A 14,310-nucleotide genomic window follows, 5' to 3' on the forward strand; every position below is an offset into this window, starting at 1 on the left:
ATCAATGTAATTCATTCATACAAGTTCTAAGGATGTTTATCCTCAATTTTTTTTAACTAATGGAACATACGAGACTAGCCTTTTTGATGGTTCAAATAAACAAATTTTTTTTTCTTATACACGGACTCTTGGGATTTTTTCGTGAAATAATAATTCATCTAGTGGTAGACACCAAGGAAAAATATGAAAGTAGATAATGTGAAAAAATATATTAAATCGAGTGAAGCCAAGAAAAAACCTGGGGTATTTAAGCAAATCATGCAGACATTTAGAATTTAAACTCCATATAAACTCATGCTGACACTTACAGTCGGTGCAGGGATGGCCATCAATCTCCCGATTCTTCAATATTAAGGCCTGGGTGTACCATCTTTTGAATGTTATCTGGATTTTTTTAATCTTTCGTAATCCAAAATTGTCAATTGAGTGGTACATCATGTAGAAATTCCCAAAAATTATGATAGAATGATAAAAAAAATAGAAAAAAATTCTGAACTTTTTCAAAACGCGTCTTTAATTGAGATTCAGAATGAGTTGAAAAAAGTGGAAATTACAAATATCTGATTCGCTGTGGCAAATTATCTATTAGCTGTCATTTTCCATGGTGAATCACAAAACACTAACTCCCCATGGGAAGTGACAGCTAGGTATCTCAATTTTCAAAACAGTGGTATGTAGCCATCTGGCATTTTTATGTGATAAAAGTGAGATTAAAAAATTTTCCAAAATATTACAACTTTTTTCAAAGAGTCTTTTCCGTAATAAATGTCTCTGTCCAGTGTGGGAAGATTTACGAAATCAGTCTTCTTCTCTTCTCACCTAAATCATTAATTAATAAAATAGTTCAAAATTTGAATATTTAAATTGATGATTACTTGAATAATTAAAAGTTTAAGAGTGATGTTAACTAATTGGCGGCTTCAAAATTTAACGGTAATTGTGATTCATGGATATGAATATCCCTGCTCAAGATTTTAGATAAACATCCTTATAATCATTCAATATTTGAAGAAAAACAGAAAAATGAATTTTTGGGTGAAATTAAGTTGGCAAGATGGGTTTTCCTAACAACTGGCATAATTTACGGTGCAACAAAACACGTGAAATACTCTGCTATGGAGAGACAACGTCAGATAGATAAAGAAGGAACGCAAGTTACAAAAGACCAGTTCATTGAAGAAGAAAAATCAAGAATTCTGGAGGGAGAATCGCAATTCCGAGACGAATTTCTTGACGAAGGAAATTCCATGATTTCAGACGAACCACCAGAGGAGCCTGATCACGAATGAGTGAAGGGACCGAACTTTCCAAGATATTCAGTATGAAAAATGTATTTTACAGAATGTACATGAGATACATGGAGTCTAATAGTTAACGTAACTAATTTACAGTCTTTTTCATTTATATTACACAAATTTACATTTTAAGTAGTGAAGTACTTTCCTGCAGACAGGAACAGCCACAGCCAGTTGGACAAACACTTTCTTTGGTGAACCATGCGGCTAGATGCTGTGTGTGACCTCCGTGACCACAGACGGTGCAAAAATTGCTTGGACCTAGAAAACGAGCCAGGAAATTTTCAGAATATTTTGAAGTCTAATAAGGGAGAGACGAATTATAAGCTCATTTCATTGAAAGAACAGTTTATGCAAAATATGTCAAAATCAGTGAGATAGTGAATTTTTTTGGAGAAAAAGTCCCTATAAATTTAACTAAATAAATAAATTTAACTAAAAACTCTGGAATACTTTTGGAAAACATTTAAATAGCTACGCTGAGAGAAAAAATTTGAGCTGCCCAAGTATTATATATTTCGCGAACGAGATTCTTCGTCGTGTTTAATGAATTTAGTTGTAGATAATGAAGAAAGTTTTCACCAAAATATAATTTTTGGGCAATAATTGTGTTCGTAAAAAAATTGTCTTTCGCTGTCAAGAAATTTTGGTCGTAATTTCCAGCAACTTCTGAAAATTTTTCATTAATTGACAGTTCCATTAAAATTTCAAGGGATTTCGTCATTGAAAACTCACAATTTGATAAACAAAATCACAGGAAACTCGAAATTTCAGATGAATTATTCCATAAAAAACGATGAAAATGAGGAAAATTCAGGTCAAAATATTCTTAAATTTCCAATCAAAAATTTGAATAATTTAAGGTATTCTCGTCTTCCTGCTGCTAAAAAAATAGAAATTCCATAATTTTCCCCCAAAAATCAATTCACTGTAACTCTTCTGAAAATTTCTACCGTGAAGGACTCAGTTTTCGAAAATTTAAAATCGATTTCCGAACACACACAAAAAAATACACAACTTTACTTCCATTGAGAATAAAATAGTTTCAAGATTTTTGTTTGCTATCTCTGAATGATTCAAACAATTTCTTATCGAATAATTAATGACGCAATTGAATCATGCCACAGTAATTCCAGAAATGTCCGATAACTAGGTCCTCGACGGTATTAACCCGTCATGAACGGCGCAAAAATTGAAATAAAATGCATTGGCTGTATTGAACTTTGAGAGAACCTCCTAGAGAATTTCAGTCCCCCCCAAATCTGCCATAATTTTTTCCAACAATACCTCTAACAGAAATGTGGCAAATAACACATTGAAACGTCAATCTCTTGCAATGAGAGCACTGGGGTCCCCTGCTGGTCTTCGTGCACAGATGGCATTCGCTCTGAAACTCGACATCCTTATTCGTATCTATATGCGACAAGCTAACGTGCTTGAGAACTTGTGCCCTGGCATCCAAAAGCCTCCACCTGTGCAGCACCTCAGCATAAGCCTTCTTGTAACAATCATACAAAAGAGTGTTCTTTTCATCCAGAAGTTTGAGACTCCTCTCAGTCTCGCCAAAAGTGTCTTGAGTCAGTTTCAAATCATCCAGTGACTCAGACCAAGAGTTCGAACGATTTTGCTTGAGGTTTTGAAAATTCCAGCCCTCGAGGCTCGTGTCTGCTGGGTGAATGGTGTGATAGGGCGATCCCCCTGGCTGAAATATTCAATAGAAAAATTATTTTTGAAGTGCAGAGTCCCCACGACTTCGCCTTTGGCCTCTACCGAGCATTCACACACACTCCAGATGTACAAAAATGAATAAAATAAACTCGACGAAGAACCCGAGAACCAGCCTTACCTTCAACCACCATTTTCCAGTGAATAGCCTCTATAACAAAACATAGAATAAAACGTAAGTTGTCATGGAAAATTAAATTGTACTGTCACATTTTCTATCACCGGTGCTGACGAAATCATAAACATGATAGTAACCAGTAAAAGTTGAAATAATAGATTGTGTTGTGGTTCTCGAGGCACTCAGTCGTACCCGAAGAAGTCCAAAAAAATGATGATGCTATTATTGTCATGTGCCACATGCATTCAGGTAATTGATTATTAATTTCGTAGGCGAGGTACTTACGCTGATGTTGACTGATTTACTTGGGAGTGTTTGACTGTTGTCGTGGTTTTCAGAACGATAACTGACAGCACAACTCAGCATTGCAGCCATTTGAACGTCGGATTGATTGGCGTAATGTTGAATTCTGTGAATAGTTGAAAATAGAATTCGAGTTTTCCAGTCGGGAAGTAGGGAAATTCTGGTTTCTTATATTGATCTGTCATCAGTAATTTTGGACTTAATGTTCGAGGGGAAGAATACTAAATCGAACTTTGTGAATTTAATTATGAAATTAAAGACATCCAGAGGAATGATGCATTTGAATAAAATGAAACTCTTTATTTGAAATTTTTCTATCAATTTAAAAAATATTCTTGATGGAAATTAATAAAGTAATATGTACATTTTAATGAAGATGCTTTAATGAAATGAAAAATTATTTCTTCCAAATAAATCCTCAATAGAATCAGATGAACGATTCATTTGATCTAAATGGAGGATAATCACAGGTTAATAAACTAGTTCTCTTTGCAGAGTAAACAATTATTTCATTTCTGATCAATGAAGTCTTTATTTGAGTCAAAGAAATATTTATTCACATTGAAGAAAACTATTCGTTTGCTGTGAATAAAAATTCAAATAAAAATCAAGTTTACGTTTGAATAAAATTGTTATAATTCAGGAGCGAAGTGGTAACTCGCGGTTTAACTCGACTTATCTCCCAATTGAGTTTTTGAGGAATATTTCCGAATCTAATGAAGATAGCGAAATTTCCGTAATTACATTTGTTGTAGCTCTCAATCGGCTCTACAAAAAAGGTTATAACAAAAATTTTGCTATCTCCCTTAGATTCCGAGATATTTATTGAAAACTGGTCAATAGTCAAAATTGGCTTATACCGTTTTACCACTTCACTACTGAATTATGTATTTTTATTCAAATAACGTTTATTTCATTCAAATAAACTATTTCTCTGGGTGCATGAAAACGTTTCCATCTAACGATTTTTTGTTAAAACTTTTCTCAACTCCAAAAAGGTCTTTTTTTTTAATGATCCAATTTCGAAATAAATCCGTAATTAAACAAAAAAACTCAAATTTGATTTGAATTATCGAATTATAGATTGGTTCTCCTTCAATCAATTAGTCCCCATTTTAATTGCCCACTCTATTTTGATACAAACAACTTATACTCACAAAGAATGGATTAAATTTTGCCCAAAGGGATGCAACGGCCAGGGAGGCACGATATCCATATAACAAGAACTTTGTGAATTGTTCGACAGGGGTGAGGATATCACCAAAGAAGCTAAGTACCACGCCTGCACCAGGTCCGGTCGCTCTAGAGAAGCTGCCACATTGGCATTGTGCTGGCACATACCAGGAATATCCGTAATATTGATGATGTACTTCTCAGCGAGTTCCTTGTTCACGAAGAAGAGAGACGATGCGTCGTAGACTGTTGCTATCGAATAGAAATTCTTGTAGCAATTCCTGCTTTGTGCTCTACTCGAACCGTGTGCAGTTCTCCTAATAGTTTTTTGCTGGAAGATCATTAGGAAATAAATTGTAAATTACATTTCGATATTTCCAGTTTACTTGAGATACAACTGATTGAATCGATCACCGGAGACTCATTCCCCGGAATAATGTTCCCCATATTTCCCAGACTTTATTTTTATTATTCCTTTCTACTCGATTTTACCATTCGTTCATTTCGTACGCCGAAAGAAAACCGAAAATTTAGTGAATATTCCGTATACGGTAATATAAACTTAAAAAATAAAAAAGTAAAAAAAATATTTAAAAAAATAAAAAAATAAACAAATACGAAACTTTTGGATTTTTTATTATCATAGAATCTATAAAGTTCAATGATAGTAAAACAGTCGTATAAAATTTTTCATTGGATAAATGATTTCGTCAATCTTCCCTTTGAAGGCCCAAACAGGCTATCATTTACTAAAATTTGAAAAGTTCTGGGGGCCGAATTTTAAAGTAACACGATAACATAATGAATATCGCGAATGTGAAACTAATTAGAGGGGGTAAAAATTGACTGATTCTAGATGGAAAGTGACCGTCAAGATCTTTTTTTGTCATTCTTTGTGGCGGTTAAGTGCGGGTAGTGAAATAAAGACTCGGGGTTGAAACAAGGAAGGCGTCTGTATTTAGCACGTAATATGTACTTACAATCGCGACTCAAATTGGGCTGAATATTTTGGTCGGGAGCGTGAGAGTTTGAATACCTTTAATTATGCTAGATTCGAGAATTGTCCAGAAATTTCGTGAGGGACGATAGCTTGTTGTTTGCCTCGACCGTAACAGAATACAGAATATTCGAGACGCGTCATATGAATTTCGGAATAATAATTGATTGTGGCTCGCGCCACAAGTACGATTGCAAACACATGTTACGTGCTAAATACAAAGCCCTTTCTTATTTCAACCACGAGTCTTTATTTTCTCTACCGGCACTAGACCGCTGCATTTTTGTGACACAAAATTCCGTCACTTTTTTTCTGACCACAAATGGTCAGTAATTGGCTTTCGGCCAGTGACGTGTAATGTACGTGTAAAATGCCGGTAAAATGACCGGTCAGCTTTGTCCATTACCTCCCTGCTGGGTCGATATAACACAAAAAATCCAAAACTCAAATTCGATGGATTACAAAGTTTTCACTGAGAAGCAAAAATGTCTCAAAAAAGTTTGTCAACCCACCCTGTCCTGAAAATAGAAAGAACTGATGGACATGGTGTCCGCAGACTGTCCAAACGACCCCGAATACATATTCATGAAGGGTCCATTTCCGATCGCTGCCAGAGCAGAGAGTGCCCTGGGAGTGATTCCATCAGGCTTAACCGACGTTCTCCTGCTGTAAGTCGACCTTCCAAAGCAGACTAGCACCCCCACACCACAAAACTTGGCCCCAGATGTTCTCGGAAAAGGAATGTACGTGTCCTGGTAATTCGACAGAATATTCGATGAGGCCAAGAAGTCCGTAGGCGCCTGAATATAACCCAGATGATTGACCTCGCTCTCATTAGTGGCACAAGTCTGCTCCAACGTAGTTATCAATTGTCTGAGACACGGCTCCAAGCAAGATCTATTCTTCCTCACTCTCTGCTGCGCCGTTTGCTTCAAAACCCTGAGCAATTTAGCCATCGTGGTATTGTCAACAGTCGTTCCAGGGCAGAATTGGAAAGTGGGCTGCGCAGCGCAAGGATAATTCCCTGGAAAATTGACTTTCAAAATCACATTGTAATTCTTATTCCTCGCAGTAACCGTGCAGCTCCTCTCCACAGCGTCCATAGCATTAAGTTCAATATTGGGAATATTCATATTGATCAACGAAAATTCCTGCTGAAGAGTCTTCGGTTGAGTTGGCGAAGGCACCTCCTTCTCATTCTCCACCGTCACAATTTCGCTCTGAATGACAGGTCCATCAGACTTGGACGCGAATTTCATCTCAGGCTCACTCTGGGGATCTTGAAGAGCTATCTGTTGAGGAGATCTCAGAGCCCTCAAGTTGGTGTCTTCTGAATACTGCGTGTAGACTGAGGTAGTGTCGTCCATGTCATGACCACAAAGTTTCTTCAAGAAGGGATCGATCTTGAATATCCTGAGGCACTGGTCCTTCGACCAAGTGATCAATTCGTAGTCATTATTATCTGCTTTTTGATTTCTCCATTGGAACTCGAGGACCACATCAGTGTGGCCAACGAAAGTGTAGATTGGAGCGCTGAAATTAGAAGTGTTCCATAGCAGAAGACTGTTCTCTCCCCTTCGGAGCTGAGGAACAACGATTGTCACTAGACCCTCGCCAAAGGGTGTGTACCTAGCCCTCCAGACGGGGGAGTTCGTCGTTAGGATGCCCTCGGCTCTTCTGGGGTTCGTTATATCGAAGATTTTAACTGTGCAGTCTTGGCTGGACGTCGCCAGCTGGTTCTGCTGGAAGGGACACCAGTCGAGGCCATGAATTTTCGTTAAGTGAGCCGCTATGTACTGCACCGGGCTGTTTCCCTTCCTTTGATCCCAGATTTTGACGTCTCCGTCGTGGGCTGTGGCCAGGGTGTGGGGGGAGAGGGGGTTCCATCGCACTTGGGAGGATCCTGCGACTGCTGAGAGGGACAGGGAGGGCCTACGCTGGTCTCGGAGGTCCCAGATGTGGATGAACGTGTCTATGCTGCAGGAAGCGAGGATGTCCGGCTCCTTTGGGTGCCAGTTCAAGTCACTGACGACTCGAGTGTGGGCTCGGAGACTGTGGGTTGTCTGCAGGTCTTGTCCACCTCCACCAGCGAAGCTCAGAACCTCCACTCGAGTGTTGCTCTGGGAGGGAGAATGGAATTTTTATGATATGCGTCTTAGTAGTCATTATAGACTATTGATGCATCATCCAAAAACATGAAAACTATTTGCAAAAATTTCAGTTAAATATTAAGAGCTAGGGATTTATAAGAAAAATAGGCACTGGTTATTTTATCTGTCTATATCATAAAAATTCAAATCGACTTCTGGTGATGAAAAGTTGGTACTCGAAATTAAGACGAAATTAGGGTCACAAGGGTCGTGAGGGTCAGAATCACCGTCACGAGGGTCAGAAAAGGGTCATGAGGGTCAAAATAAGGGTTACAAGGGTCAGATTAAGAGTCATGAGGGTCCCAATAACAGTCCAAATAAGGATTACAAGAGAGTCAGATTGAGGGTCATATGAGTCAGATTAAGAGTCAGAAGGGTCAAATTAAGGGTCCAAATAAGGGTAAGAAGGGTCGGATTATGGGTCTAAATAAAGGTCACAAGGATCACATTAAGGGTCACAGTAAGGGCCAAATGAGGGTGATGGAGGTCAGAAACTAAGGGTCACAAGGGTCCAAATAAGGATCATGAAGGTCATATCGGGATCACAGGTGGATTATATGGGGGTTAGTGACCGGAGCGAGCAAGTGTCGAAGCCCCCCATTTTTTTAATAAACTAAACTGAGATTGCTAGCTCAAGACGTGATTAATCGAAAAAATACAGAAGACAAAAAATGTAGAAATCATTGAAAGCATTTCCTCGCAATTCGCAAAAAAGGTCTTGAAATGTAAAAAACCATTAGGAACGTTTGATCTACATGTCAATATCTATCGATTAAAAAAAATTAGCTGTCAAAAGTGGCTTTATGAACGCTAATCGGGCCTGTTCGCAGCTCTGAAAAGTGATGGCGGTGAAAGCAATAGGGTATCCGAGTGAACAAGAGAATAAGAGAGATATTTCAACTCCTAGCCCCCATTTTCAGATGGATCAATGTGTTTTTCTCAACTAGTGAAGGGAAAGAAATGTTTTGTTTAATTTCTCAATGAAACACGATTGACACCCACTTAACTACTTTGTTATTTATTTACATCTTTTCATATTCAAATTTCTCTCACCGAAATTGCACACAAATGGCAGTTCGGTAACGTGGGGTTCCACTCTGCAGATCCAACTTCATATTTACTTTGTCTCGTAAATTTTTTAAGATTATCTGACCCCTCGCCCAACTGTTTCACAGCGAAACACCTTCGTCTGCAAAACCGAGAAAAAATTCATCACACTGTTCAACATTTTTGTCCAGTACTAGTTTCACTGAAATTTCAAGGAATTCCGTCATAAAAAATTCACGATTCGTTATTAATGTGTTAATATTAATTAATTTAATGTAGAAGCATTAATAAAAACTACATTTCAGTTGAAATTCGTTGAATTATATATTTGAAGTTCTTATCAAGTGACAGTTCCACTGAAAATATCAATGCAAACTGCACATTTGAGTTCAAATAATCTGATGTATATATTCTTGAACTACTAATGAACTGAAAACTCAGCGTAATTTGATACTGAATATTCAAGTTTCAAATGATAATTTCTTTGATGGTTATTCCGACAAATCAGAGTGCAGCATTCGGGATCACGTGAAACCCTCACGTCAGTTTTATTTTGATTATTTTTGGTAATCGGATCTGGCTTTCCTGGGCCAATCAGAGTTCAGTATTCAATAATATGAAGTACTTCCCAATTAAAATTACAGCGGTTATTTCCCCCTAGCTTTGGATAATTTCCCTGTAGCTTTTCATAATTTCCTTCTAGCTCTCCAATTGTTCCTCTAACCAAATAACTGTCAAATATTATCCTGTGGAGTGAAAGAAAGTCATGAAGAAAGTCAAAATGAGTCGGTTTGGGAAGGATCCGATTACCAAAAATAATCCGTCGAATACCACTCGACCTCCAAAATTAATCGGACATTTCCCTCATGTTTTCCTGCATATCAACGGTCGGAATAAGTTTTGCACAAAAATTTTAATCTGCAAATCTTCTCCCTCTCGTTGCTACACAACAAAACAATCGGCAAATATCCGATAATTTTGGAGGTCTCGTGATATTATTACTGATTATTTTTCCAACCCAAATATCGGGCAATATAATTGGCCCATTCGACGTCACGTGGTACAAGCTACAAGGTTTTCAACTGACAATTTTTTGATAATTTTCTCTGGTAGTTGCTATATAAAAAACAAAACGTCATGCAGTCGAATTAACCCCTCGTCAAACTGACCGATTGAATTCAGTTGTGGTAATCCGAGGATTTTTATTCAAAATGAGTGTTAATTATAGAATTTTCTTTTCTCAATTGTGAGTTTCGTCTCATGGTCCNTAACAGTTCAGCTGTTGATACGCTTTTAATTGAATAAATTAATTTTCTTTGATTACTGAGTCCGTAATATTTCTTCTAAACAATTACTGCAACAAGAGAATGCTGTTGTGTTAATTATACAATTTTCGTTTCTCAATTGTGAGTTTCGTCTCATGGTCCAATTATATTGCCCGACATTTGGATTGGAAAAATAATCCCCCGAATACCACACGAGCTTCAAAATTAATCGGGCATTTTCCTCAAGGTTTCCTGCATATAAACGAAGTTGTCAAGTTTTTCAGGAAAAATCACTCGTGCTTCGCATTCGTGGTTTTTTAACCTGAAAAACTTGATTCCTTCGTTTGTTTGCAACGAACCTATCGGAAAATAGCCGATAATTTTGAAGCTCTTGGGGTATTACAAGTGATAATTCACCGGTGTATGGATTAATTATCAGACTGAGAATTCCACAGTAGCCTATCAATTGTTTTTCCTTCTTTTGGCAGTTATCTCCCACATTTTAGTGAAATGTCACGTACCCCGAATACCGCACTCTGTTCGTCCAAAATCAGAATTGAGGAAATTATCCTCCGAATACTCTTCCACCTTCAAAATCCACCGAATATTTCCCTAAAGCTTTCCTACAAATAAATGAGCGTGTCAAGTTTTCCACAAAAATCAGATTTTTATTCTGCAAAACTTAACACCGATAGCCAATATCCGATAGTTCTGAAAATCCCAGGGTATTACAACAGAAAATTCATTTAAATTGAGGGGAGACTACTGTGAGTTTTAAAAGTCGTGGGTTATTGGAGTGAAACTTTTCATACGTTGAAGATCGATTATATAGATCTGAAAACGAATAATTAGTGCAAAAAAAAATTGTTCAATAGTGCGTTTGCCCGAAAACGCTTAAAGTGCGAAAAACAGTCCAGGGCCTCCAATTTTTGAGCTACGAAAGATTTTTTTTTTCAAGATTTTCGGAAAAAATATGTGGAATAACAATTACGAGCTATTTTTTTTAATTCACCTCTTACATGGCTAAATTCGCTTTTTTGTATTTTTTTACACAAATAGTTAATTTTTTTATATAAAAAAAAATCGAAATCAGCTGTGTAGGAGTCGAATTCCAAAAAACTGGCGCGTAATTGTTGTTCCACACATTTTTCCGAAAGTTTTGAAAAAAAAAAAATCTTTTGTCGCTCAAAAATTGGAGGCCCTCGACTGTTTTTCGCATTTTAAGCGTTTTCGGGCAAACGAACAATAGAAAAAAATTTTTTTGCACTAATTATTCGTTTTTAAATCTATATAATCGACTTTTAAAACTCACAGTATCTCCCCTTGAGGAAATCTTGTGCTGACAAGAACCAAAGAATCGCTACTCTGTGGCTCTGATGACTAATATTCTCTTTATTCTTCATTCCATCTTTTGTTTCAATTACTTGAAATCGCCCTTTATCAAATAAACATTTGATACAGACCAAACTCAGGCTAAACAGGTCATGTTATAGAGAATAATTTTTGGATAAGATTTCGTTCTTTGAAATCCAACACGTACTTCTCGAAAATTTGAAATTTCATCATTTTTCCATTGAGGATATCTAAGTATCTTTTACAGTTTGATAAGGAAGGGTGGGGTAAAATGGACACTTTAGACTTTTTTAAAATTACTCATAACTCAGAAACAAATTTATCAATGGAGCTCAGTTTAGGCTCATCACAAAGGGCAAGAATTGTTCTTTGCTTTGAAAAAAAATTATCATTAATATTTTTAAAAAAGTTAAGTGTCCATTTTACCCCAACCTCCCCTACAGACTACACTATAGATTCAACTATTTTCAATCATAAAATTTGTAAATTGAATGGCGTGAAAAAAATTTTTAAAAAATCATGAATATTCAGCGTTATTAAAATAACATTTTGTCCAGAAAATTATTATTCTTTTACACATTGATTTATAAACATTGTTTCTAAATAAATAATTAAAATTATTTACGCGTTCAGAAACCTTGTTTTTTAGGCATGAAATTGATTTCTAGTAAAATTCTGAATATAAATAAATTTGTTACGATTTCAAACAAATGATTTTTATGGTAGAAAGCTGATTGTTTATAAATTAGTTATAGAAAATGTTCGTAATTTTCAAAAATTTCAATTTTTAAATTATTCTATCAATCTTTCCCTAAAAGTAAACTTTCTAATTTTCTTTCAGATTAAAAAAAATGTTTTCTAACGGTTCAATATAGAGATTCCAATTCAGACGTGTAAAGTTTAAATAATAGAATCATGGCAAAATGTCATTGCAAAAGTAGAAAAGCATTTCACTGGAGAAGAATAGCCAAAATTATTAAGTTCTCGGATATCCTTAAGGAGTTCTTGGTTTCCTACTGTTTCATAGTTTGGAATTCCACTGAATTTCCAATGAAATTTGGAATTCCATTGAAAATTCAGACATCAATCCAACAACAAACATTCAAAATTTGTTTCTCCTTTGTCCTTCAAGGATATCCAAATATCTTTTACAGTTTGATACAGACTACACTATAGATTCAATCATTTTCATAAAATTCATCATCAAATTTGTAAATTGAATAGCGCGAAAAAAATTGAAAAAATCATTAATATTCAGCGTTATTAAAATAACATTTTGCCCAGAAAATGATTATTCTTTTACACATTGATTTATAAACATTGTTTATAAATAAATAATTAAAATTATTTAAACGTTCAGAAACCTTGTTTTTTAGGCATGAAATTGATTTCTAGTAAAATTCTGAATATAAATAAATTTGTTACGATTTCAAACAAATGATTTTTATGGTAGAAAGCTGATTGTTTATAAATTAGTTATAGAAAATGTTCGTAATTTTCAAAAATTTCAATTTTTAAATTATTCTATCAATCTTTCCCTAAAAGTAAACTTTCTAATTTTCTTTCAGATTAAAAAAAATGTTTTCTAACGGTTCAATATAGAGATTCCAATTCAGACGTGTAAAGTTTAAATAATAGAATCATGGCAAAATGTCATTGCAAAAGTAGAAAAGCATTTCACTGGAGAAGAATAGCCAAAATTATTAAGTTCTCGGATATCCTTAAGGAGTTCTTGGTTTCCTACTGTTTCATAGTTTGGAATTCCACTGAATTTCCAATGAAATTTGGAATTCCATTGAAAATTCAGACATCAATCCAACAACAAACATTCAAAATTTGTTTCTCCTTTGTCCTTCAAGGATATCCAAATATCTTTTACAGTTTGATACAGACTACACTATAGATTCAATCATTTTCATAAAATTCATCATCAAATTTGTAAATTGAATAGCGCGAAAAAAATTGAAAAAATCATTAATATTCAGCGTTATTAAAATAACATTTTGCCCAGAAAATGATTATTCTTTTACACATTGATTTATAAACATTGTTTATAAATAAATAATTAAAATTATTTAAACGTTCGGAAACCTTGTTTTTTAGGCATGAAATTGATTTCTAGTAAAATTCTGAATATAAATAAATTTGTTACGATTTCAAACAAATGATTTTTATGGTAGAAAGCTGATTGTTTATAAATTAGTTATAGAAAATGTTCGTAATTTTCAAAAATTGCAATTTTAAAATTATTTTATCAATCTTCCCCTAAAAGTAAACTTTCTAATTTTTATTTCAAATTTAAAAAATATTTTCTAATCCCATTTGACTCAGGGTCAGGCGAGGCTCAGCGAAAGCTCTGACGTTCGCCTACAAAAGTAGAAAACATTTCACTAAAGAAAAAAATATCCAAACCACTAGGATACCCTCAATATAATAAACTCCTCTCCCAAAAATGACTCCCAACGATCCTACAAAATTCCATTTTCGACCAGTGCAAGCCTTCTTCACAGACCCCCCGAGCCCCAAAAACAAGTAAACAATGCTCTTACCCAGCCAGCAGAAGATAGCTACCGGTGGCATCCACCGCCATGGTATTCGCCTGAAAAACCCCCAAAAAACCATTAAAATCCCCAGCTATTCTCACCCAAGCATTACAAAACATTTGGCACAAACCCCCAAATAATCACCTGCAGATCCCGATGTTCCGTGACAACATAGTCACTGCCCCAGCGTTTTGACATTTTACCAAATACCCGTCACCATTTTCCGAGGTTAAAAACACTGTCCCCCGCTCCCGCCGCCCCCTCTCATCTCAAGAGCCAATTCCGTGAAGAAATCAAGAATCCATGCAAAGACGCTTGTCTTCGAAAAAACAACACTCGAC

The 14,310-nt window shown here is 35.7% G+C and overlaps 1 protein-coding gene across 2 annotated transcripts; it reads right to left on the minus strand.

Moving 5' to 3' along the window:
- Positions 1-1,313: 1,313 nt before the first annotated feature.
- On the minus strand, positions 1,314-14,302 carry LOC107036179 (GATOR complex protein WDR59). 2 transcript variants are annotated; one of them, XM_015253944.2, is made up of 9 exons: positions 14,114-14,302; positions 13,976-14,025; positions 8,815-8,950; positions 6,124-7,731; positions 4,599-4,945; positions 3,424-3,547; positions 3,142-3,171; positions 2,583-2,997; positions 1,314-1,556 (listed from the first exon to the last, which is right to left on the minus strand). In XM_015253944.2, the coding sequence occupies exons 1-9, from the start codon at positions 14,165-14,167 to the stop codon at positions 1,417-1,419; spliced, it is 2,904 nt and encodes a 967-aa protein (XP_015109430.1). In that variant the 5' UTR covers positions 14,168-14,302; the 3' UTR covers positions 1,314-1,416. The 2 variants fall into 2 exon arrangements, with proteins under 2 accessions (XP_015109430.1, XP_015109431.1); XM_015253945.2 differs by lacking the exon at positions 3,142-3,171.
- Positions 14,303-14,310: the final 8 nt, after the last annotated feature.

The sequence above is a fragment of the Diachasma alloeum genome, unplaced genomic scaffold (assembly GCF_001412515.2).
Source record: "Diachasma alloeum isolate Michigan unplaced genomic scaffold, Dall2.0 Dall_scaffold_00206, whole genome shotgun sequence".
Lineage (NCBI taxonomy): Eukaryota > Metazoa > Arthropoda > Insecta > Hymenoptera > Braconidae > Diachasma > Diachasma alloeum.